At 37.9% G+C, this 25,015-nt stretch overlaps 1 protein-coding gene across 4 annotated transcripts; it reads right to left on the reverse strand.

The window, feature by feature from the left end:
• Nucleotides 1-359: 359 nt before the first annotated feature.
• On the reverse strand, nucleotides 360-23,737 carry LOC132119598 (collagen alpha-2(VI) chain-like). Of its 4 annotated transcripts, none has more exons than XM_059529702.1 (28): nucleotides 23,571-23,734; nucleotides 19,445-19,543; nucleotides 18,076-18,683; nucleotides 17,870-17,890; nucleotides 17,280-17,345; nucleotides 17,111-17,164; nucleotides 16,925-16,969; nucleotides 15,132-15,158; nucleotides 15,009-15,035; nucleotides 11,666-11,710; nucleotides 11,527-11,580; nucleotides 11,389-11,451; nucleotides 11,229-11,291; nucleotides 10,008-10,061; nucleotides 9,882-9,917; nucleotides 9,736-9,798; nucleotides 9,495-9,557; nucleotides 9,321-9,383; nucleotides 9,084-9,146; nucleotides 8,945-8,995; nucleotides 8,714-8,812; nucleotides 8,563-8,625; nucleotides 7,639-7,674; nucleotides 7,506-7,551; nucleotides 7,273-7,425; nucleotides 6,673-7,128; nucleotides 6,542-6,580; nucleotides 360-1,681 (listed from the first exon to the last, which is right to left on the reverse strand). In XM_059529702.1, the coding sequence occupies exons 2-28, from the start codon at nucleotides 19,533-19,535 to the stop codon at nucleotides 1,080-1,082; spliced, it is 3,051 nt and encodes a 1,016-aa protein (XP_059385685.1). In that variant the 5' UTR covers nucleotides 19,536-19,543; nucleotides 23,571-23,734; the 3' UTR covers nucleotides 360-1,079. The 4 variants fall into 4 exon arrangements, with proteins under 4 accessions (XP_059385685.1, XP_059385684.1, XP_059385682.1 ...); XM_059529701.1 differs by having other exon boundaries at nucleotides 19,445-19,539; nucleotides 23,567-23,734; XM_059529699.1 differs by having other exon boundaries at nucleotides 23,567-23,734.
• Nucleotides 23,738-25,015: the final 1,278 nt, after the last annotated feature.

Below are 25,015 nucleotides of genomic sequence, written 5' to 3' on the forward strand. Positions count from 1 at the left end.
GTACTTATAACTTGACACTCACAACAAAAGTGCCACACATTTCTGGTCTGTATATTTTCTTCAATGTTCAGAGACTTATTTCTGTTTTGACTCATGGACCAATCAAATAAAAAATAAAAATCCATGTGCATTTAGTGATGAAAGCTCCTCTGCCTCCAATTTCTCAGTATGTTTTTCAGTTTTAAAAAAAATCTGCTTCTATAATACGTAATATAGAACAGAATAGAATATAACAGAACAGAGAAAAAAATAATATACTCAAGCAGAATGGAACAGAATTAGAGTAGAATAGAATAGAATTCTCATTCAAAATCTAAACAAACCTGGTGACATTGTTTTAAAAGCCAAAGACGCCTCAATTGTGTTACCACAGATTTATTTCTTGTACTAAATTCATAATTATCTTTTACATTAAAACATAGTTGAAGAAACTTTATATATTTCACTGTAAGTCTATGTTTAATCTGAAACACTGGACTTCTATGCATGTGTTGGCTCAATAGTGAACATGCTGTGGAAGGTGCCATTGATTTATTTTAGCTCCTTCAGGCCCTGTTTAAGGTCATAACAATTAAATGTAACAATGATTTTAGACATAATTTTATCTGAGGTGATACAGAATGAATTCTTGTACCCCTAAATTAGTGCACTTTTTACCAATGTGCATTTGATAATGATATGCAGGAAAACTCTAGTCATACTCTGGTTTAGCACCTTGTGTTGAAGAATATATAAAACAGTAATTCAGCTAGAGGCCTTTTAGCATAAAAATACAGAAACTACAATTGCAACTTAGTCAAAATACACGTTCAGTACATATTCCTTGCAGTATTACTAGTAACTTAACCTCTTGGTTTACTGCTGTGTCTTCCTGGACCCAAAGCCCATCTCCACTGGTGAAATCTTTGAGTTGAAGCCAATGTAAGAGTTGCAGGTTATCCTAAGCTGTCATAAATCTTTTACCAATATATAAAAGCTTAAATTGCATAGGTTTAGTGTAAATAAAATGCATCTGTTCTATTGTACTGGACCCCTCTGACACACCAATCCCAACCTTTACTAAAAACCCACCCCACACCTCAGCAGATCCACTGAATGAAACGGTTAAAAAAGCTGGCTGTGTTCACACTGGCAAAATCCTTATCCCTGAAAACAGCCATCTGGTCTCCCAGTGAAAGCTTTTCTAGGATCTTCTTGTTATCATCTTTGCCTATGGTAATCACAGTGGGAACGCCCTCTACTCTGCGCAGTGAGCTAATGCCTTCCTCCAGGTTCGTGTCGTCGGTGAACCCATCAGTTATGAAGATGAACAACAGCTCAGCATTTCGTCTAGCCAATCGGGAGCCTCTACTTGTGACAATGTTGTTGACGGCGTAGATAATACCACTTCCCACATTGGAAGCAGAATCCAGGTACCTCATGTTGGCAAGGCCAGAAGTGATGAGGGTGATATTGTTGGTAAGTCTGAAGCCCAACAGATGTTGGTTTTCAACACTATACTGCAGAAGAGCCACCCTGGCATTGTGGTCATCATTTTCTCCCTGGGCGAGGGTCAAGCGCTTAGCAACATTCAACACGAAATCATGTGCATGGTGGAAATTCTCCTGACCCAAGCGCTCCGAGCCATCCAGCATGAAGATGATATCAACAGGGCGCTGGATGCAGCTGGCTACAGCTGGCTCTATAAAATACAAAAACAGCAATTATTGTCTTGTGTGACATGCTTTGCACTTAGATGGTAGTTCGAGCTTGATTTGCTCCAGTGGAAAATTCATGAATTAAAATAATGAATTGTGAAAAAAAATGTATAAATAAATTTAACAAAATAAGCATTTCATTTGTAAAGATATTAATTTGTTACAAATAATTCAAGTTCATTCATTCATTAATTTCTTGGAGTCCAAGAGGCTTGCCATTTTTTTCATTGCACATTTTTGATATAGTGTCATGTACATATAAACTTGCTACTAAATATACATAATCTTGTACTACCAAGAAAAATCTCATTATTGACCATGGCAGACTGAAAAAAAAGTATTCTGAATTGTACACAGTCCATTTTTCTTTCACTCAAGGACAGTCAGTATCAGGACATAATGAACATAGCTAATTCGCACTGATATGTATTTCCATTCAAAAAGATTCACTGAGATAATCATACATGCAATATATGCCACATAATTTGCCATTAACAGTTATATAAGAAGGCTACAAAAAGTATTACTGAATTGCCATTGTAGTACATGAATGCTATTAGAATTATACGTCAGAGACTCTCTAAAGTTTTCTGTTGCCTAAAAGCAGATTCACTCTTGGGGCAATTGAGAAAATATACTTAAATTTAACCAGAATAATTGTTGAATTATTTTTTTAAGAATAAAACTGTATGCTAATGGTCAAGTGGTTTATACAACATCCCTAATTGATCATCATACAGATTATTTTGTGTCTTTTTTTTAATCTTTTAAGGTCGACAATGGTAAAGCAGCACTAAAAAGCTCCACAGATACTTCACTTACCTATGAGAAAGGGTTGTAAATGCAGCCTTAATGTGCAAAACTCACAGTTTCAAATTGTATGGTTCATTAATGTACAGATGCTTTAAAGGAATAGAGCGATCAAAAATAAAAATGTTGATTTTGTCATTTTTTAAACCTGTATGAATTTCCAATTGCCGATGTAATACTTTTACAGAGTCTTTATTTTCCTTTCTGGAGTTTGACAGCCCCTGGTCACACTATATGTTTTCATTATATGGAAAGTTTAAACATTTCCTTTCCTTTTTTTTTATGTATACTACCCTTATCAATTACCAATATCTTTTATATTCAAAACACCAAAACGCCATATTTATAAAAGATCAAAATGCAAAGCCTAGAGGACCTGAGGATTCTGTCACGGTTGGTAAACCGTGATCTCTGGGTTTTGCACTTTGTGGGTGAAGTCTGTGTGTCACGCGTCAGCACTGATTAGTTTGTGGGCGTCTCCATTAATTGTCATCAGCAACAGCTGTCACTCATTACTCATCCCTATATAATGGCTTGCCTAGCATCTTGTGTTCGTGAGAGCATTGTTTCCTGTTTGTAACCCGTGCCTTGCTTTCTTGTGTGTTTCTGCGTTGGATGTCCATGTCTTCCCCGGAACCCCTTCCACTCTTCGGGACCACCATCAAGCAACACAACTTATCTTCGGCTCGCTTCCCCGCAGTTCCTGTGTCACCCTCTCCTGCTGCCTACTCACTTCCGCCTTCCGGATTCATCACTCCTCACCACCATCTTGGACAGTACATTCCTCCCAGCGTTATTTGTGTTCCAGTTTTGTATTGTCTCCGTATTCTCATTAAACATTATTAACCTCGCACTTGCTTCCCGCTCCTCCTTCACCCAGTCATCACAGAACGCTCTCACCAACCATGGAAGCAGCGAGCACCACTTCACTGTGGGAATTTATTCACCACAGCGTCAACCGCATGGATCAGCAGCAGGAGAGCATCGTGAACACCGGACGCGCAATCCAAGTGCTGGTGACACAGGTGTCCGAGCTCACCCAGCAGATTCATCAACTCACCGCTCCCACTGTGCCCACCAGAGGAGTCCAAGGTTGCGTTTGCGCTTACTCTACTATCTGGCAGAGCTGCCTTATGGGGGACGGCGGTGTGGGAGAATCAACATCCGTGTTGCGCCTCATTCCACGCCCTCTCCGATGAGATGAAACAGGTCTTCGATCGAGCCGCGGCCGGCAGGGAGGCCACCCACCAGTTCTCGGACCTGAAACAAGGAAGATCATCAGTGGCGGACTATTCCATTCAGTTCCGCACCCTGGCGACCGCGTGCCAGTGGAACGAGGCATCGCAGTGGAACCGATTCCTGCATGGGCTGGCCGACGGTGTTCAGAAGGAGATCTACCTCCTCGAGCTGCCCCCAACGCTCAATGGCCTTATCGATCTGGCCCTTCGGGTAGATGCTCGGATTAACTGCCTGGGTAGACAAGTCAGTCCTACACGCCATCCCATCTCTCCGGAAAGGGGCCGCTCGAGTCGAGAGAACATGGTCGGTCCCGTCGACAATCACGAACCCATGCAGCTGGGTAGAGCTCGGCTTTCCCGGAGGGAGATAGAGCGGCGGAGGTCCCAAGGACTGCGTTTATATATAAGTTTGAGGCTACTATCGGGTGGGATCTCCGCCGGGAAGTCCTCAACCACATCATCGACTCTCCTTCCGGTGAAACTGCGGTGGGAGAATCACACTCACAACTGTCACGCCCTTCTTGACTCTGGGGCTGAAGGTAATTTCATTGAATCTCTCATTGCACGTCACTTGAACATTCCTGTCCTTCCTGTGTCTCATCCCATCCATGTCACCGCACTCAATGGCCAGGAACTGCCACACGTCACCCACTACACTGAACCCAACACTCTGCTCACCTCAGGCAACCACAGTGAAACCATATCCTTTTACCTCATGGACTCCTCTGTAGCTCCCATTGTTTAAGGTCACCCCTGGTTAATCAAACATAATCCACGAGTGGATTGGGGTTCCAACACTGTCACATTGTGGAGTGAAAGTTATCATGAGTCTTGTCTGGTTTCCGCTTGTCCTGTTGTGCCTGTTTCCGTCTTTCAGAAAGAGAACATGGTGTTATCAAATGTGCCCGCAGAGTACTTGGACCCGAAGGAGGTGTTCAGTAAGTCCTGTGCTGCTTCTCTTCCTCTGCATCATCCCTACGACTGTGCGATAGATTTAGTGCCATGTAAGTCTCCGCCTAAAGGCAAACTTTACTCTCGTTCTATTCCAGAGAGGGAGGCCATGGAGAAATACATTTCTGATTCCTTGGCATCGAGGTTCATCCACCCTTCCTCTTCTCCAGCGGGGGCGGCATTCTTTTTTGTTGGTAACCTTTTGACACATTTGACGTTTGACGTATTGACTACCGAGAGCTGAACAACATCACGATAAAGAACACCTAAGAACAAACATTGAACAAAGACTCAATTCCAGGCAGGCTCGGTGGGCACTTTTTTTCGGTCGTTGCGATTTTACTCTGTCGTACCGCCCGGGTTCCAAAAATGTCAAACCCAATTCTTTGTCACGTCTTTTTGATCCCTCCGCCCGCCCGCCCGGTGACAGTCGTCACAGATTCAAGCAAACCAGGCAAAGCTTATGACAGCATGCTACGCAAGCTAACAAGTGTCAAAAATCCATGCAGCTATTCAAAATGTTATCATTTCATGTATTTGAATTACAGGGCAGCAGGCATCAATGACAAGAGGCAAAAGTCGCCATTTCACATTTTCATTGCAGGAATTGCTTTTATCAGAGGTTAGCAAACAAATGTAAGTGGTTGGCCATGATGTTACCGATTTAAATTCTATTTCTTACAAATTAAATTATACATCTTTGAGAGGGGTAATAGCAACTGCCTTTGAGTATTGTCAACGCAAATACTACATTCATGCATAGACCGGCTACAGTAGCTTTTTACTTGCTTTTTACTTTACAACTCGACAAGAGAGTACAACTGTACAGCAAGGTCAAATGTATTCTTTCACTTAAGCTATCAGTTTGAAAATGCCCAATCCCATGCTTCCTAACACAAGCCAAGAGGTTTGTTTGGGTCTCCCATCATATCAGAATAGATGTTTCTAAATGAGTCAATGAACAGATCAGTCCATCTCTGTTTGTCAGGTTCAGAGGACAGTTTAGCCATCTGGGCTGCGTAAGCCAATGTAGCTACAGCCTTGGTGTAGGTATCGGGGTGTTTGGCCTCTTGTAGATTGTTGATTAAATTTGGGACGCTTAGTATATTGGATGGGATGGGACTGTCCTTCCACTCCTCTGCAAAGACGTTATCTGCAAGTGAGTTTTAAAACAATAGTTTTAGGGCCTCCTAGCATCTGGCTCTGCCCTGGTTACTGTTTTGATTGATTTTAGTTTTTGATTTGATAACTTTTTTCGTTGCACATTGTGCATTTAGCTGACACACTCAAAAGGAAATGTCACTAAACAACTGTTTGCACACCACTGTTTTGATAATGTGCCATTTCTCTTGTGGCTGATTATCACATATAACAAGTGTATGATTAATATTCATAACATATACATTTATGACTTATTATTATAAAACAGTATTATTATGACTTTTACAGGCCAAATACAACCTGTTTATCATTATTAGCATTCTATCTGTCATGGCTGACACTGAAACTATTAGGCTGCATGCCCACCAAAGCATTTTTAATGACTAAAACAAAAATAGAAAAGTAAAAAATAAACACAAAAACGAATAAAATGATAAAAGCACAGTCACTAAAATGTAAACTAAATTAAAGTCAAAATACTAATAAATAGTGTAATAGTAAATAAATAACACTATTTGGATGCATTGTATAGAGTATTTTGCCCCCATTCTAAACCTGTGAAAAAAAGGCAATTTAAAAACAATTAAAAAAAAAAAAAAAAAACCATACCAAATACTTGACTGAAAGAAAAACATTCAGAATGTCTTCTCAGCCATTAGGAAAGTTATGAATAACAACACTTACCCATTTGACATGGAAGATCTGGGCAAACAACCACTGGATCTAAAACAAAGAAAAGAAAAGTAATGAAAAGAAATCTCTATTTCTAGATATTAAGACAGCAAGCTAAAAAGCATAGTAAAGTCAGGACTCACCTGGGCAGAGTACAGTCTCAATCTTATCAATGAAATCCTCTGCAACCAGATCAGCGAAACGCCTCATTCCCATGACTCTTCCTTTTTTGTTGCAAGTGATGGACTTCAGGCTTTCATTCTCCTCCGGCTGGTCAAACATGTCACCAATACCGATGGCACTCACATCAATGTTATTGGTTGTGCAGAGGTAACCGAGCAGTGAGTCATCATCACGGGGGTCATACCGCCCGTCTGTGATCACAACCACTGTCACATTAGCCTTAGAACGACGGCTATCGCGAATCAAGTTATCGTAGGCAAACTTCAGGGCTGAAGGCGTCCAGGTTCCTCCAGCGATCCACTCGAGGTTCTTCACAGCTTGTTTGAAGGCGGACATGGAGTCGATCCTGGAGTCGTTGAGGCGAATAGCCTGGAATGTTCCATTGTGACTGTACTGGACAACGCCAACTCGAATTCCTGACAAATTGTTAGATTACGTTAAACCACTTTACTGCATTGCTATTTAATATATTTAAAGCTAATTGGCACTGTAAAATTGACTAGAAGTAAATATGAATGGTGCTTCTCCATGTAAACGTTGGCTCCAAAATGTCTTTTTACCTGTTTCAGAACTTGGATCTTTTGCCATTGAGCCCAGTCTGTTGATGGTGTTGATCACAAAGTTCTTCTCCAGGGTGAAGTTGGTCATGCCCACACTTTCAGAGCTGTCAATCACAAATACAATATCCAGGGCACCGCATCTCTTTTCACAATCTGAAACATACAAGAACATTTAGTGAATATATACTGTAGCAATCCATTTATTTTTACTGCAAATAGTATGAGAATCTTACCACAGCATCCACACGTCTCTCTGATGTAGCTCATGACATCACATTCCTGAGAAAATGTATAGTATGTATACAACATTCTTTCTTAAAGTAATTGTGAGCAATGTCTTTTGGAAATGGGAATTTTAATGCTTACAGTAAGGCCAGGGTCTCCGCCTGGTCCAGGGCCACCCTGTAAAGGACACAATTTGAAAAAATTTGATTACAAGTTCACTTAAATTGCATACATTCAGACCTTGGTTTATTGCTACCATTTACTGTTGTTTAAGCACTTTTCTACGACAAAATAAATGAAATATCCCAAACGTAAGGCTGGGCAATATAGGCAAAACTATTGTTTTAAATATCAACCATATCAATATTTATTTCCATATAACAATACTTACCATTAATCAAGCTTGTTCTGCGTGTCATACGTCATTACGCTATTTTTATGTCTCTGCGCAGGCACAATACTTTTCACTTTTGTTTTTTTTATCCGATTTAATTCAAATGTTCCCTTAATCTTTAATATTTGGCCACTTCTTTAGGATAGAAATGCTACAGCCACTTTTTATTTCTTGAACAAGAACGTGTGGACATCAAAAAATAAAAAATCACAGCAAGTTTTTTAACTTTTATTTTGAAGTTGCGATGAACCGTTAGCATATTTAGATAATGATGTGTTATCCTGTGTTGGTGTAGGTTTATGAATGATTTAAGGTATTTTTTCTCAATCTAAATGTTGAATTGCTAGTGAAGTGACTCTGAGCAGCTCTGGAGATGAAGTTCATGTGGTCATGATTTCATATATTGAGACAGCAGTCACTGAAATATTCTTTGGGCACCACGCTTGCTTGAGTTTGTGTAGTAGATGAAAGAGAACATGCACTGCGACGTATTAGCGGCATGCACTGGCTAGCTGGTGTTGTGTTTATTTCTGCTGTGTGAAAGACTCAAATTAATCCATATCGAGAGCTTATCATCTTATCATTATTGCAATCTCAATATGATATTGTTTATCACCCAGTCCTACCCAAACTTCCTTTAAACATTAATATGCACTAAAAATTTAACTTACATCTCTTCCTGGACCTCCTTTAGGGCCCCTTGGTCCAGGTTCTCCTGGGGGCCCGGGCTCTCCCTGAAACAAAATGAAAAGATATTATCACACTATGAAAGTAAAACTGGTTGCAAATGGAATTTTATTTCTGAACAGCAAATTTTCTGACCGACTCTCCAGAAGTTCCCTTTGAACCCGGGTCGCCCTTTGGTCCGCAGTCTCCTCTACTTCCCCTGGGTCCAGGCGAACCTTTATCACCCTTGTCACCCTGCAGAACAAATATATAGTACATTGTAATATTTTTGTTGTATAATATCAAATCTTAAAACATAATGTGATCTAAAGCTCTGTAAACTGAAAATTCATTCAGTACAAGTACACATTTAACTCATTGCAGTACCGTAGCTCCCCTTGGTCCAGGATAGCTGAATCCAGGTCTGCCAGGATCACCCTACAGCAAAAGAATCAGCATCTTGTATTTACAACAGACATGCTAACATTGATTTTAAAACCATCAGATTTTTGTGTGTGTGATGTACCTGTGGTCCTGGAGAGCCAGGATCACCTCTAGGGCCAGCATCACCTAGGTCACCTTGAGAACCCTATAATAGAGCGAAACATGTTCTCTGTGGCTTGTTCATCCAGCAAAATAAGTTCATCCTCTGCCGTAAGCAGCAAGACAAAAAGGCAGCTGCTTTTGGTTTTGGACATTTGTAGCCTATGTGTACCATAAAATGGCTGGCAAATATGAAATTTAGCAAAATTAATTTTTTTACACTTCTGCCTGGTTCTCCAGGAGCTCCTGGTGAGCCTCTTGGTCCTGGAAGTCCGTTATCACCCTAGAAGTCAAAAAATAATTATTTTTTCAGTCATGTCCACCATAAAACCAATAAAACTCTATATTTTACTACACTCACCTATTTTTAAGCAGCCAAATCAATGACTCTTACCTTGGAACCTTGGTTGCCAGGCTCGCCTGCAAGACCCCTTGTTCCCTCAGAACCTGGTTCACCCTGTCAAACATTACAAATACTTCAATCATTCAGGACATTGTTAAAATAATTGTTTAATTACATAACATTGTATCCCCTCATGCAATCTGAGTTTATAGTACAATAAGGACCACACACTAAATGTACTAAATTGAGACCCAATTTTTTGTAAAATTATAATTCTTACAAAAACACTTACCTTTTCTCCTTTTAGCCCATTAGGCCCAGTGCTGCCTTTAAGTCCAAAGTCTCCTCGTCTTCCCTAAAAATACAATTTTAAATATCACCAAAAGTCCACCTACTGTAGTTTTACAATGCAAACATGACCGAAAAATAATTCCTCACAGGGTCGCCTTTAGTTCCAGGTCCTCCAGCTATCCCCTATAAAACAAAGCAAGGTTCTTTTTAACATCATCTCTAATTTACAATGTTAAAATAACAATAATGACTATAATTAAAACAAATACATACAGCAGCTCCTTTCAGGCCAGGCTCTCCAGGTGATCCGGGACTTCCTCTCTCTCCCTGTAGGGGGTGTCAGAGAGCACATTACAATATGAATCATTTAGTTCAGTAAAAGAACAGACACTGCAATTAAATACTTAACGTGGCTGCTCAATGCAGCCTGCCGAGCAACTGTCATTGTGTCATTTCTCCAGTGAGGAGAGTGAGTCGAGTTGACTGACAGACAAAAAGATGGCGGATGATTTAGTTGAGATGAAATGCAAAAGTGCATGTTAGGCAATATTTTGGATTTTGAAAAGCCTGTTGACTTTTGGTGGTTGGAGGTGATTTTGGAAGTTTTTTTTCACATTGTTTCATTTTTAACTGGTTCCACACTGTTTGCTGAGTTTTACTTTATTTAAACTTTGTCATTCACTTATTTTATTTGACATCAAGGTGTAAGCCATGCTGACAAGCGTTCTTATTCGTTTATCTTATAAACGTTCTATGTTTCTTATTTATTTGGTTATATATATTATATATATATATATATTGTATATATATATATATTATACATGTACTATACTTAGCCTATTTCCAGTTTTGTATACCTATTTAAACTTTATGTAAGTTATTTTATATTAGTCATAGCCTGCCCTAAAGCATGGTGTATTTGTATTTGTTTTGTTAATAAAAGTTCTATGTTTTATATACAGACTAAAGTTGAGTTTTACGTTTTATCTTGTTGTTGCATTCAAGCAATTGATGCTGAACTGCCGCTAATTCAAAAGTGAAAGTAAAATGCGCACTTCGCTTTTAAGCCATTTCACGAGTTCACACTTACATATAATAAACAGATTGAAGTGTTATGCGTATTTGGTCTGACTTTTTTGGTAGGACTTCTTTAGTTATTTATAATGGTTCGCACTTGCGCTGATTGGATAGATGGATGTGATTACTGATGATAAATTGGCCGTTTTAATTATCTGCGTGTGCTCCTCCCAAAATGTGTTATTAAAACATCACTTAAAAGCCAAGGAAAGTGAGGAAAAGAGGGAAAATTCAAACAAACTTAAAACGAACCATTGCTGAATTGCCGCTATTTGAAAGTGAAAGCATAATGCACACGCTGCTTTTAAAAGCTAGGAAAGCGATGAAAAGAGGGACTGCCCCGTCCCCTCAGTGATACCGGTGTTGTTACACGTCGATTTACCATCACAACCCTACTCTGTGGTTCTGAAATCTTACTTTGGATCCAGGATCTCCACCTTGCCCGGGTGGGCCTGGTCTTCCTGGACGACCTGGATCACCCTGAGAAGAAAGTGAGAAACCGTGACACCTCAAACCAATTTCCTAATTAATGTCTTTTAAATGTCAATGTTTCTTTTGTCTATAATTTATCAGGTACCTTTTCTCCCGGACTCCCTCGAAGACCAGGTTCTCCAGCAGCTCCAGGATAGCCATCAGGACCCTGCAAAAGGCACATTCATCAGTTAATGGACTTGCATGGCAAGAATCTATTACTCAAAGGAAAAGACTCACACACCTTGTCACCAGGGTCACCTTTGCAGCCAGGAGCGCCAACCCTGCCAATTTTTCCCTGTAAAAAAAGGTCATTTTTATTTTATCTTTTGTTTTGTTTTTTACTATCCACAATTCACTACCTCACATATACCATAACTAACCTTCTGCCCATCTGTTCCATTTCTGCCAGGTGTCCCAGCAACACCCTGTTAGACAAAGAATAACATTTTTTATAAACATTTCAAAATACATGCAGCATGGAAGATTCTGCATACAGAGAAAATGGTCAAAGGCAAGGGTTCTTAACCTTTTTGATGTCGTGGACCAAATTTTACAGTACAAAGTGGCCCAGGGCCCAATCAGATATTAGCACTGTATTGGTTTATTGATCTCACCCTTGGTTTGATTTGTTTTCAATAACTCCACTTGCAGTTTAACAGTATATTATTCATGTGTATATAAACCTGCACATACAACAAGATGCCAAACACACAATTCAGGGAACAAATCAATCTGCATCAAGAACAAAATTAAAAGATTTTAATAAGAAAAAAAAAATAATAATATAAATAAATAAAAATAAATAGATAAAAACAATAAAATGTTTTGCTTAAATTCAAAATAATAATTTTCAAATTAAACAGGTTGTAAATGAAAATTGAAATAAAGTGCAACTGAAAAAAAATATAGCTTTATAATCTGCAAAATAAAAAAATAATAAAAACATGGGCTGCTTTTTATTCTTTCTAGCAACTGATGCTGTACTGTATGTCTGTGGTGTTTTTATACAGTCTATGGTCTGTGGCCATGGCCGCGATACGATTTGGTCTCCACTTTTCCACTTTAAAAATGTCTCCGCCTGTTTCACACATACTCCGTCTCCAGTGCTTATGCAGTCCGTGTGCGTTTCGTATGTGGTGCAGAAGAAGCACGGACTCATTGAGCTTTCACACAGGACACGTTTGCAGTCCGCTACTGATCCGCGGCTGTTTAGTCTACAAACACAACATTTGTTCATTATTTTATATTTAAAATCATGTAAAAAAAATAAAAACAACAGTCTATGGTCCAACACTGTTTTTCTTGATGTCTTTGTGTTCTAACATGGTTGGCTAAATGTTAATGTTTTGTCCGGTTTAATTATGTTTATTCCAGTCATGCAGCTACTGCAATTAAACTCCACACCACTTCCCTTTTTTTAATTGTCCTTGTAAAAAGGATCGGAGGTGTCATATAATAATGTGAGGTTTTTCAACTTTAAGGATGAACCTCTTGTCATCTATTTCTGGGCTCCTACCATGAATATAGTAATGTGAAATATGATTGGGAGTCTGCACAGGGTGTTTATTTTGAAATGCACATGATTTTTTACTTCTATTTTGTATTTTCTGTGCGGTTTGGACGCGAGGTGCGTCAGAAATAGAACAGGCGCCTATCTTTAGTGAAGCGGTGCGGAGAGCAGCTTCTGGGACGCTTTTGGAAAGTTGTAAACACAAGCATAGACTAGAGTGACAGTGATCAGCTCCGGTAGCCGCGTCGGAGCCGTAACGCGCCGCGCCGCAGACGTGTGCAGTGGAAATCAGGGGTGAAACAGGCGTAACTTTTGCTACAGGCTACGGCAAGTACACCCAGCTGCAGCCTGCAGATCGAGGCGGGGCTGCACCTGGGGCGGGGTTGCACGTGCAGCCCCGCCCCACACCTACTCCGATTGGTTAAATCGTCTTTCATAGACTTACATGATAGGAAATGTGTGCGAAGTTGGTGTAGGACAGATAATGCTGTTTAATAAGCTAAAAACGCTGTACAGTTTTACAAAGCCTTTACTATGATGCAGTTTTTTGTTAACTTGACTCACTATGTCTGATTTATTGAATCAAGAGATGTTAGCTGCTGCAAGTTTACTCTTCTTTACCAGATTAATTCACAAATGAATAATTGGGACACTCTAAAAGCACGCTTAACGTGAAAGTACGTGGCTTTATGCATTAAAACAATGTTTTAAAAAGATCAAACTCAGTAAACAAATTATTAATAAAGCATTCTATTCACAGACAAGCAGATATGAGCACAGAACACGAACACAAAGTGTTTAATTTCCACCCATAACCTGCTTGTCTGTAAATAAAATGTGTTATTAAAAATGTTTACTGAGTTTGGTCTTTTTAAAACACGTTTTAATGCATTACGCCACGTTACGCGTTTTCCTTTTAGTCTAATGGTTTTCTATGGGAGGAAAACGCTTAACACGTAATTAAACACATTGCATTCTTATTCTAGACTCATCTGCCTGTCAGTGAATAGAATGCTTTATTATTAATTTGTTTACTGAGTTTGGTCTTTTAAAAACACTGTTTTAATGCATTAAGCCACATTAAACGTAGAATGTCCCGAATCATTCCAGCTGATTGAAAAGAATCGGCTCAATGGTCACAAAATGAATATCGGAGAAGATACCAATTTAATATAAATAGATGATACTTTATAAAGTTTATCTCAATATTTGACAGTGGCTGTGAGACTGCACTAAAATAAGAGCACAATTATCATGAAATTTTGTTCTTTACTATAGCAACGGTTTACAGGTATGTCCTTTCAGAATCATCACTGGCCGATTTAAATAAAACTTTATCAATTTCTTCACTTTCAAATAATGAGGAGCAGCATATTTTCCTGAAATAAAGGGGAGAAAAAGTCTATGTTTTGCATTGTAGTAAAGAAAATTAAAAGTTTCATAAAAAACTGAATTGGCAGACACATTAGACTATTGCAGTGTCATTTATCAACTGCATGACGGATAATTATATGTAACAATAATTGTCTTGTCATGCTATATAATTTAAAACAGTAATGATACACCCCTTTCATTTTCCTTTCTCATACTCTGATGATATGAAATAATCATATTTTCTAAAATTATTTAATTCATAATTCATTCTTCTATCTGAAGACCTGATCGTGGATCTGTGGATAATCAACCCAATTAATTTACTATATTCGTATGTTAGCCTAAAGATCAGCTTAATTTAACAAAACAACCATTTCAGGGACATGGCGAGTTACAGGCTAATGTTTTTTTTCTTCTTTTGTGCATTATGAAGGCTTTATAAAACTGTACAGCGTTTTTAGCTTTTTAAACAGCATTCTCCGTCCTACACCAACTTCGCACACATTTCCTATCATGTAAGTCAATTAAAGACGATTTAACCAATCAGAGTAGGTGTGGGGCGATCTGCAGGCTGCAGCCGGGTGCTTCTCGGCTACGGTTGACTGAGTGTCTTCTTCTGCTTATTAGCGCTTGTTAAGCAACTAACTGAGGCATTACAGCCACTAGTGGTGGGATGGTGTATTGTAACTGTCTCATGGATAACAGTGGTCATTCTGGTGGACCCACGGCCCTCGCGGCCCACAGGTGAAAAACGTAAAGTTTTTTGCGGCCCTCCAGGTGGCGCTCACGGCCCAAGCGTGGGCCGCGGCCCTATGGTTAAGGTGGTCTAAGGAACTTACCTTTCTCCCTTGTGCTCCAATATCTCCCTAAAATCAGATAATTTGCATGTAAGTGTTGTTGCTGCATTATCAATATGTCAGCATATTTGTTAGATCTAACAGATAACTTCGAGAAAATCATACCTTTTCACCTTTGAGACCGTATTCTCCCTAAATGAGAAAAACACAAACAAAAAATTGGGAGGAGTTTACATGCAGTAAATTGGTCAAATCCAGTGCAGTAATGCCGAAATATACATAATAGATTTTAATGAAAGTTAATTAGATGTACACAAAGTTTGAAATTAAATGCTTAAAGTGAACTCAGCATTTACAGGTGCTTCTCAAAAAATTAGAATATCATGGAAATGGTATTTATTTTTTGTAATGTAATTTAAAAAGCAAACTTTGTTTTAATCTAGAGTTTTTTGTTTTAACTCTGATGGTTATGACTTACAGCTTAGGAAAAATAAAATAAAAATCAGTATTTCAAAAATGTGAATATTTTCTCAAAGATCAATCTAAAAAAGATTTACAAAAAAATGTTCAAGATCTACAAAGCCAGTTTAATTATGCACTCAATACTTGGTTGGGGCTCCTTTTGCATTAATTACTGCTTCAATGCGGCGTGTCATGGAGGCGATCAGCCTGTGGCACTGCTGAGGCGTTATTGAAGCCCAGGTTGCTTTGATAGTGGCCTTTAGCTCCTCTGTATTGTTTGTCAGATGTTACTTATCTTTCTCTTCACAACACCCCAGATTCTCTGTGAGGTTCAGGTCAGGTGAGTTGGCTGGCCAATCAAGCACAGTAATATCATGGTCATCAAACCACTTGGAAGTGGCTTCGGCACTGCTGGCAGGTGCTAAAGTCCTGCTGCAAAATGAAATCAGCAGACGTCACGGCACCCCAAATCATCACTGACTTCAGAAACTTCACACTGGACTTTAGGATTCCTCTCCAGTCTTCCTCCAGACTCCAGACCTTGATTTCCAAATGAAATGCTAAATTTACTTTCATCAGAAAAGAGGACTGTGGACCAATGAGCAACAGTCCAGTTCTTTTTCTCCTTACCCCAGGTGAAATGCTTCTGAAGTTTTTTTCTGGTTCAGGAGTGTTTTGGTTCTAGGAATGTGACAGCTGTAGCTCTTTTCCTGAAGATGTCTGAGTGTGGTGACTCTTGATGAGCTCTCCCAAGTTCTTGAATCGGCGTTTCCTGACAATCTTCCCAAGGCTGTGGTCATCCCTGTTAGTGGTGCACCTTTTCCTACCACAATTTTTCCTTCCCGTCAACTTTCTATGAATATATTTTGATATATTTTGATCTGTGAACAGCCAGCCCTTTTAACAATGACCTTCTGTGGCTTACCCTCCTTGTGGAGGGTGTTGATGGTTGAATTCTGGACAACTATCAAGTCAGTAATCTTTCCCATAATTGTGGTTGCATGTTCTAAACTAGTCCAAGAGGTACCCAGTATTTATACTCAAAATTTATCTAACTAATCAATCTCAAAATGGAATATAAAAATTTTTTGGGATACTGATTTTTTTATTTTCCTAAGCTGTAAGTCGTAACCATCACAATTACAACAAAAAACTCTTGAAATATTTCAGTTTGTGTGCAAAAAATCCAGAAAATTAGAAAGTTTTCTTTAATTAAATAACAAAAAATAAAGATTATTTTCCATAACATACATTTTTTTTTAGATGCACGTGTAAAACAACATTTCCTTAAAATTATCTAAAAACATAAAAATAAAATGATATGTTGTCAAGGTTGTCTGATGCTCCCTTCTGGTAATCAGCAAAGCAAAAACACTTTATCACGTATTGCAGATAATCTTTAAATAGCCAAATACATGCAGATTAATTGGTCTGACCAATACATTTTGGTCTATGACTAGACATTAACATGTGCCTGAGGAATGAGAAGAACTCACTTTAGTTCCAGGATGTCCAATGGGTCCCTCAATACCTGGATCTCCCTGTAGGTTTTGACATGAGTTAATACTACTAATAAAATAGTACTGGTGTGAGAGTCTCACTGAATACAAATTAGATATTGTTTTAGATATAGAAATGCTGTATTTTACCAAATGCGTTCATGAGAACTGGTTTGTACTCACAGGACGTCCACTTTGACCCTTAAGACCGGAATCGCCATTATCTCCTTTAGCTCCCTGTAATAATCAAGGCAATAGATCAAGTGTTTAGCAAAAAGAAAGACAGGCTGGAATTACTTGTTAGTTAAGGTTTTTTTTTTTAATCAAATTTAGTTTTTTTTAAGATACCCACTTTCTGTCCCCTGTGTCCTGGTAGACCTGGAGGTCCTTTAGTCTCCAAACATTTCACAGAGTAGCACTGAAAAATAATGATGAAATTAAATTAGAAATCAGAGGATACATTTTAATGTAATGTAAAAAAAAAAAAAAATAATAATAATAATAAAAATAATTTGTGACGATGGTTCATCAAAAATTTGCATTATTATTTAAAACATATATATGGAAAATAAAGTCCACATGCTTTAAACAAAATCCTTTTTTGGAGAACCTTAATGAACCCATCATACTCTCTTAAAAACAAAAGGGTTTTATTGCCACTAATTGTTTCATGAAGACCTTTCAACATCCATGGACCCCTTCTGTTCCACAAAAGGTGGAAAAATGTTCTTCACACTAAGAAAATATGGTTCTTTGAAGAACTATTCACTGAAAGGTTCTCTGGAGAACCTGAAAATGGTTCTTCTGTTTCATTGCTGAGAAAACCTCCTTTTATTTTTAGGAGTATATACTGTAGTGACAGCAAAAAGTGATTCAAAGTTGGAAGACAATGAGAAAAATCATTTAACTCAATAGATATTAGTAAACTGATATGGATCTCACCTCTTGATAAGCCAGATGAAGCTGTAAGAGAGAATGAGAGCAAAGGAAGATTATTATAATTATAGTCCTTAGCTCACAAAAAACATCAGTAAAGTATTCAATCACGTTTTCATCATGAAATATATCTGAAAATCATCCAGTATCTTAATTTCAGAGTATTATACCACTGTTTACCCAAAAGAAAAGTATGAAAGGTATTGCATTACCATTGCATTATAAATGCGATCGATTGTTGATGTCACTATGACTGGCCTCCCTCCCGCGAGATCAACCGCCATGTATTTGTCACGATAAACTCCTGCGGGTGAATTAGCAATCTCCCTAAGTCCTGCCTCCTCTAGGTTCTTGGATGATGCGACAGCGAAGATCTTAATGAATTCATCACGTGCTTGTTCCGCCGCAACCTTGATCCCACCACATGGGTTACCTGTCACGTGACCATCGGTGATGACCACCGCAAAGCGCTTGGCTTTGGGTTCAGACGGTGTGTTGAGCAGTTGATGGGTCATGTTGGTGATGGCGCAGTCAATGTAAGTGCCCTTTCCCAGGTACTCGATTTTCGTTAGATTCTCAATGAACACATCTGCACTGGTGATTTTGCTGAAGATCACCTGCTTCTGGGAGAAGTGAAGGCCTCCTATAGACCAGCTGATCTGAACTAAACCTTTATGGTAAACGCTTTTTAGTTTCTTAGCAAATTCAATGGCGAAGTTTTTGACGCTATTGACCAAGCTGCCAGGTGGGTTCTCCTGTAGAGCTATGGTCTCAGATGTGTCGATGACAAAGTACAAGTGGATTGGGCAATGGATTGTTTCTGAAGAGACGGAACACACAGCAACAAGTCACTTAAACAACATAGACTAACATCAAAGAATGTTAATATTCATTAAAATGATCTGTTGAAACTATGGGGTTAGTAAGATCTTTTTTTTTTACAGCAAGGCAACATTCAATCAAAAAAGACATTTATAATGGTACAGTTATTATATATATAAATATATATATATATATATATATATATATATATATATATATATATATATATATAAATATATATATATATATATATATATATATATATATATATATATATATATATATAAATGGCAGTAAGATTAAAAGAGAAAGAAAAAAATGTACAAAGACATTTTCAATGTGGTAAAAAAAATTTTTTTTTTAATGTATGACTTATTTTTGTTTTAATTTATTCCTTTGATGTCAAGCATCATGACTCCAGCCTTCAGTATCACATGATCCTTCAGAAGACATTTTAATATGCTGATTTGCTGCTCAAAAAACATTTCTTATTATAACCAATGTTAAAAAAAACAATTGTGCTGCTAATTTATTTATTTATTGTAGAAACTATAATAATTTATTTCTTTGATGGATATAAATTTCAAAAGCGCAGCATTTATTTGATATATAAATATTTTGTAACATTATAAATGTTTTTACTGGCTCTTTTGATCAATTAAATACTTCCATCCATATTTTTAACTAAAACATAGGTGTAATAATGCATTCATAGAATAATACACAATTATCGGTTACTGAATTAAGCAAGTTACTTACGGTTGCAGGGATCATAGATGGCCGAAGTCTGGCCCTGTACGTGAACACCCACAAACAACAGGAGGAGGATCGATAGTATCATCATCCTCATTCTTCTTCCTTAACAGACAAGCAAACATGATGTGTTGACCATTATCAAAACATTTAATTCATTAAGATCACAAATGATCAATGACAACGTTTACATGAACATCAGTATCTAATTATTTACCTTATTCTAAATAAGCCAATATTATGATTATGGTGCTTACATAAGATGCTTTTAGAATGTTCCTTTCATGTTCCCGTTTTACACGTTATAGTATACTAATATTTTTTTGTAAACTTGTAGAAACATATAGAAACAGGGAAGCAAGATAAAAGAATATTCAAACAAAAATCTATCATAAAAATAAGAACAGAAAACAAATATTCTGGATTTCCATATGCAACGTTATAATATTATCAATTCATCAAAATCAATTTGGCACTCTATTTGTTATTTGTATGTCTAAGAGATGAAACGTCCAATTAAACAAAAAAAGGGGGAAAGACAAAGGAGATTTAAAAATTACATCATTATCATTATTTTAAACTTCCTTAAAGGTACTGTATGTAGGTTTTTGCCATAATATGTTTGCAGATATTTAGGAAACATGCCAATTTAAGATACTTGTTTATCTGAAAAACAATAATAGAGTCAGTTATTGTCCTTTAAAAAATGTGCATTACTGGACTTAATGTCCATTTTGTTTTGGTTTGTGAAACCCACCCACTGCCACTTTACCCAATTGAATTTTGGCACCCCGGGTTGCCAGTTGGTGGAAAACATATTTCATTCATTGTCAAGTGCGCTCCCCATTGGTGTCATTAATCTGGGCAACCTGCCTGTGCATCAAGTCTGAGGAGGAGGGGCCGGATGAAAAAAAAACCTGGACAGCATTTTGAATTTGGACTGCAATACCTAGTTCAACCACTCGGGTGTCAATCCTACATAAACACCTTTAAAGGTGTCATATAATGCCATTTTCCAATTTCCCATTTTCCACAAGTTGATTTGATTTTTTAGGGTCTTAATGAAAAGTCTGTAACATAGTTTGTTTAAAATGTATGAATGGTAGTGTAAGAAACACATTTGTGGCACACTCGGCTAAGGCACTGGTCCTGAACCCGAAAGGTCATGGGTTTGAATCCAGGGTGGGTAAGGTTGATCTGTTGGGGAAGTCGTGGTCTAATGGTTAGAGGGTCAGACTCGCAATTGAAGGGTTGTGAGTTCAGAGTCTCAGGTCAGACAAGTCTTGGGCTGGCAGGAATTGTGGGTGGGGGGAGTGCATGTACAGTGCTCTCAATACCACGACTTAGGTGCCATTGAGCAAGGCATCGAACCACCAACTGCTCCCTGGGTGCTGCAGCATAAATGACTGCCCACTGCTCTGGGTGTGTGTTCACAATGTGTGTGTGTGCACTTTGGATGGGTTAAATGCAGAGCATTAATTCTGAGTATGGGTCACCATACTTGGCTGAATGTCATGTCACATTCATAGTGGAACTTGCTAATTAGCACATTATTTGAAAAGGCGATTTGCAATGATTCATTAAAATACATTATACTCACTGCTTCTGTTGGTGAGGATGGATTTTGAATGATTCACGCGAACATAAACGCATTTAAGTAGATCAAGGGTGCATTCCCTTCAGATCCAAACGTAAATTAATCCTCTGCGATTTCAGTTGCTCAGATGTCTACTGCTATGTTCATTATTACATCCAACAACAAAACACCTCAGTCACTAAAGCCCCTTTCACACTGCACGTCGGACCCGGCATATTGCCGCAACATTGCCGGGTCGCCTTCTGTGTGAAAGCAAACACGATTGATTGATTCCGGCATTGAACCCGGGTCGGGGACCTAGTAACATTGCCGGGTTCAACCCGGGATGAGCGCTGTGTGAACAAAAGCCAGATCTAATGCCGTGTCGAAGTGATGACGCAGGTTATCGCGCGACTCTTTTACCGGCTGTTTTGAAGGAAGATCAACGTTCGCGGCGAAAAAATGTGCAAACTGTAATGAAGCAGAGATCAGTTAGTTCCTCACTTTCCGCGCTGACGCAGAGATCGTTCGCTTGCTTCGGTGAAAGTATAACGTGCCTAATGTTTTCGACTCGTACATTACACGTCACGCCCTGATGTCACGTGTCATTACGGGATCTTTATGGGTTGTGTGTGAAAGCACGCACATATCCCGGGTAATCACTGGCAGTGTGAAAGTGCAAAATCTAGCGACCCGGGAACAATTGCCGGAACACTTTACCTGTGTATTTGCCAGAATGGCAGTGTGAAAGGGGCTTTAGGAGTCATGCTTGTCTGCATCTCTGACTGATGACGGCTCAATCAGGGTCCAGTCTGAGCTGAAACACTGCTGTCAATCAAACAATCATGGGAGGGGCCTCCGACCATGTGACATCACACACAGCTCAATTTGAAAAAGGCGAAAACAATTAAGTTTTGAGTAAATTTCATGTTAAAATCAGTTTTTTGTTCTACAGCATAAATTTCACACAGTTCACTCAAACTTCAAATCTGAGGATTTTTTTTTAATTTTTTTTTTATGCAAGTTGCTAAATACTAACTACTGTTTAAAATAACCACAGATGTGTGATGAATCAACCATTCTTCAAATCAAAGTCAAAGTTTGTAATGTTGACATTCACCTTGTAGCTGGTTAGATTGTTTCACGACTTATAACTCTTAAGTTATGAAGTTAAGTTCTTTCTCAACTTTTTTAAATGGTTTCAAGAAACATGAATGGGAACAATTTATTGTGAACAACAACTTGTGCTTTCATGACCGAGGCAGACAACTGAAAAAAAAAAGGGCAGGTACTGTTGCTCTCTATTAGCTTAAAATAAGGGTGTGGCTTAGCTACCCGGAAGTTGTTTTCATAAGAATTCTCCTAGGTTTTTTAAACTTTTAACTGTAAAGTTTCTTCAAGTTATTATTCATGTATGACTTATTGTCCAGACTGCTGCTGAAACACCAAACAGATGCAATTGTTACTTTTCAAAGCACTGGTCAAAATGGACCAATGACATGGACTTTGCACAATATTATAAATAATAATAATAATTGCATATAGATAGCGAGGGTGGATTTTCATCCACATGTCAGATATCAATTACTGGAATCGATGGATTTTAATAATTGTACAGGTTAGTATATCAAAGGTGTCCAATAAGACAAAAGTGACTCAAAGTGACTTTCTGAGCCCCCATCCATCCCCTAAAGTAAGACTGCTTTTGTCTCAGAGGAAAGTATTTTTATTTGTTGCTCTATGTTGTAAATAGATATTCTGTTCAGCTAATCTGAGGTCAAATTCTCTCTAGACCTCATCTCAGTTTGTCAGATGCCAATTCATACTAACTATTACTATTATAAGCATCTTCTATCAAAACAGCCAATTCAAATATTTCAGCCATTTTCAAATAAATTATGTATTTGAAACCATTATCTCAGCTAGGCTTTCATGTTTATTAAAATCAGCTGAAATAAAAATGCAGAAAATCTGAAGTATGGCATTTTGTCAAAAACACCCTGTTATTCAAGCTTACATTCAATCAGCACAGGTGATCCAATGACTTGATGAATTACTAAATAATTATAATGCAAATATTGCAAATATTACATATGCATTACTCAAAAAAAAAAAAAGTTAAGTTATTTTACCTTTTATTACATTAAGTTTAAAGGTTGTTTGTTTTTAACACTGATTACACCATAACTCTAGATATTTCTGGCTCATTAGACAATATTCAGTATATTATGCAATATACAGTGAACACGTGTATTCCCATCATAAAAAAAATAATTAAGTTTTACAATCAATCAAAAAGAACAGCAGCACATATATGAGACATATATGAAGAAACCACCAGTTTTTAAATCACACATAAAATAAAGCATGCAATACCGTCTGTTCTTTTCAATAAATTATTCAATAAATTATTTACAAATTGTTGAGAATTTACAGATTATCGAATAACCGAAAAATGTGGAGACCTGTGACAGAGCATTTCCAAACTTGCGCTCTTAAGAGATAAAAACGCACTGTCAAAGTTTTTTATATAAAAATAAGTCTTCACTTACCCGGCCAAGATAAGAAAATCTGAAGAACTTTTCTAGTGCTGATTTAGGTTTAGGTTTATCAGAGATACATTCCTAACTAGGTAAAGCAGAAATCAGAACAACGTCCAAAATAAAGGAGTGAGTGAGAAGCAAAGCTGCAGGAGAAGTTTCCTCTGCGCTTCTCCCAGCTCGGAAAGAAGTCTCTCCTCCCTCTTTCGTCAGAGCCAAGGAAAACCGAGCATCTGTGCTGTGCCTTTTCTGTTCGCATGGCGGCGCTGTGCATCCACACTGATTGTTCTACACTCCCAATCCTCTCGATTTCTGACGGATAGCTGGTGATTAGAGGGGGTGCGTGGATCATCCACACGTGTTCACAAAGACCGGAGTGAGCACATCTTATCGAATTATAATGATTTTTTTTTCAAAAAACCATGTGTGCTAAAATTAATAGCAGGAATTCTCACATGGTCTGTCTTCCGTGGAAGTGCTTTAGGCATATGGCTAAAGCATCTGTCAGCAAAACGACCATACTTCATTTTCAAAGAAAACAAGAGTTTTGTGGCATCTTTATTTAGTTCCTTTACTTTATTACAGTTTTCTAGAGAATATGTGGGGAAATTACTGCCAGATGTTATCAATAAAGACATTAACATCAGCCAATGTTAGAAAGGCCTTTGGTTGTTTAGAGGTTACCCTGGGGTCATAGGCACGGGTTTTTTCTGCTGGCAACTGTTTAATTGTTGGAAATATATATATATATATATATATATATATATATATATATATATATATATATATATATATATATATATATATATATATATATATATATATATATATATATATATATATATATATATATATATAAAATCGGAATCGTTAAAAATGCAAAAATAGGTCACCTTGTTGGCAGAGACACCAGCTTCACCCACCAATGTGTGACTGGGCTAGTCAATATTGCACAAGATGGTCATTCAGTGGCGCAGGTGATAAGGCGAGTGTCATCTTCCTTTTGACGCGATCGGCCCGGATTCGAATCTGCCTTACGGCAAACTTTTTTTCTCAAACTTTTTGAGAAAAAACGGTAATGAAAATTTGTGCTTAATTATCATGGCAATAATGTCACAATCTTAATGGTCATAAAAATGGGCTTAATGTTCATATGCAAGATATACTTTCTTATTTCTTTTTTTGTTGTTGTTGTTTTAGGGAGAAAATAGAACCTGGACATGCTCTCATGCTTTTGATGGATATCTGGTCATAAGAGGAGAGGGTGCGTGGATCATCCACACATGTTCACAAAGACCAAAATGAGGGCATCTTACAGTTTAAAAAAAATGTGCTGAATTAATAGCAGGAATTCTCACATGGTCTTTCTTCTGTAGAAGTGTGTTACTGAAAAGCAAATGGCAAAAGCATCTCAACAAAATGACCATACTTCATTTTCAAAGAAAACAAGAGTTGTGGCAA

The sequence above is a fragment of the Carassius carassius genome, chromosome 38 (assembly GCF_963082965.1).
Source record: "Carassius carassius chromosome 38, fCarCar2.1, whole genome shotgun sequence".
Classification (NCBI taxonomy): domain Eukaryota; kingdom Metazoa; phylum Chordata; class Actinopteri; order Cypriniformes; family Cyprinidae; genus Carassius; species Carassius carassius.

Coding starts and splice junctions, on each gene's coding strand:
- LOC132119598 (XM_059529702.1), bottom strand. CDS start 19,535: ATGAGGATGATGATACTATCGATCCTCCTCCTGTTGTTTGTGGGTGTT. Junction 8,813..8,944: donor CTGGACCAAGGGGAGCTACG/GTACTGCAATGA, acceptor TTTGTTCTGCAG/GGTGACAAGGGTGATAAAGG. Junction 7,129..7,272: donor AGATCCAAGTTCTGAAACAG/GTAAAAAGACAT, acceptor ACAATTTGTCAG/GAATTCGAGTTGGCGTTGTC.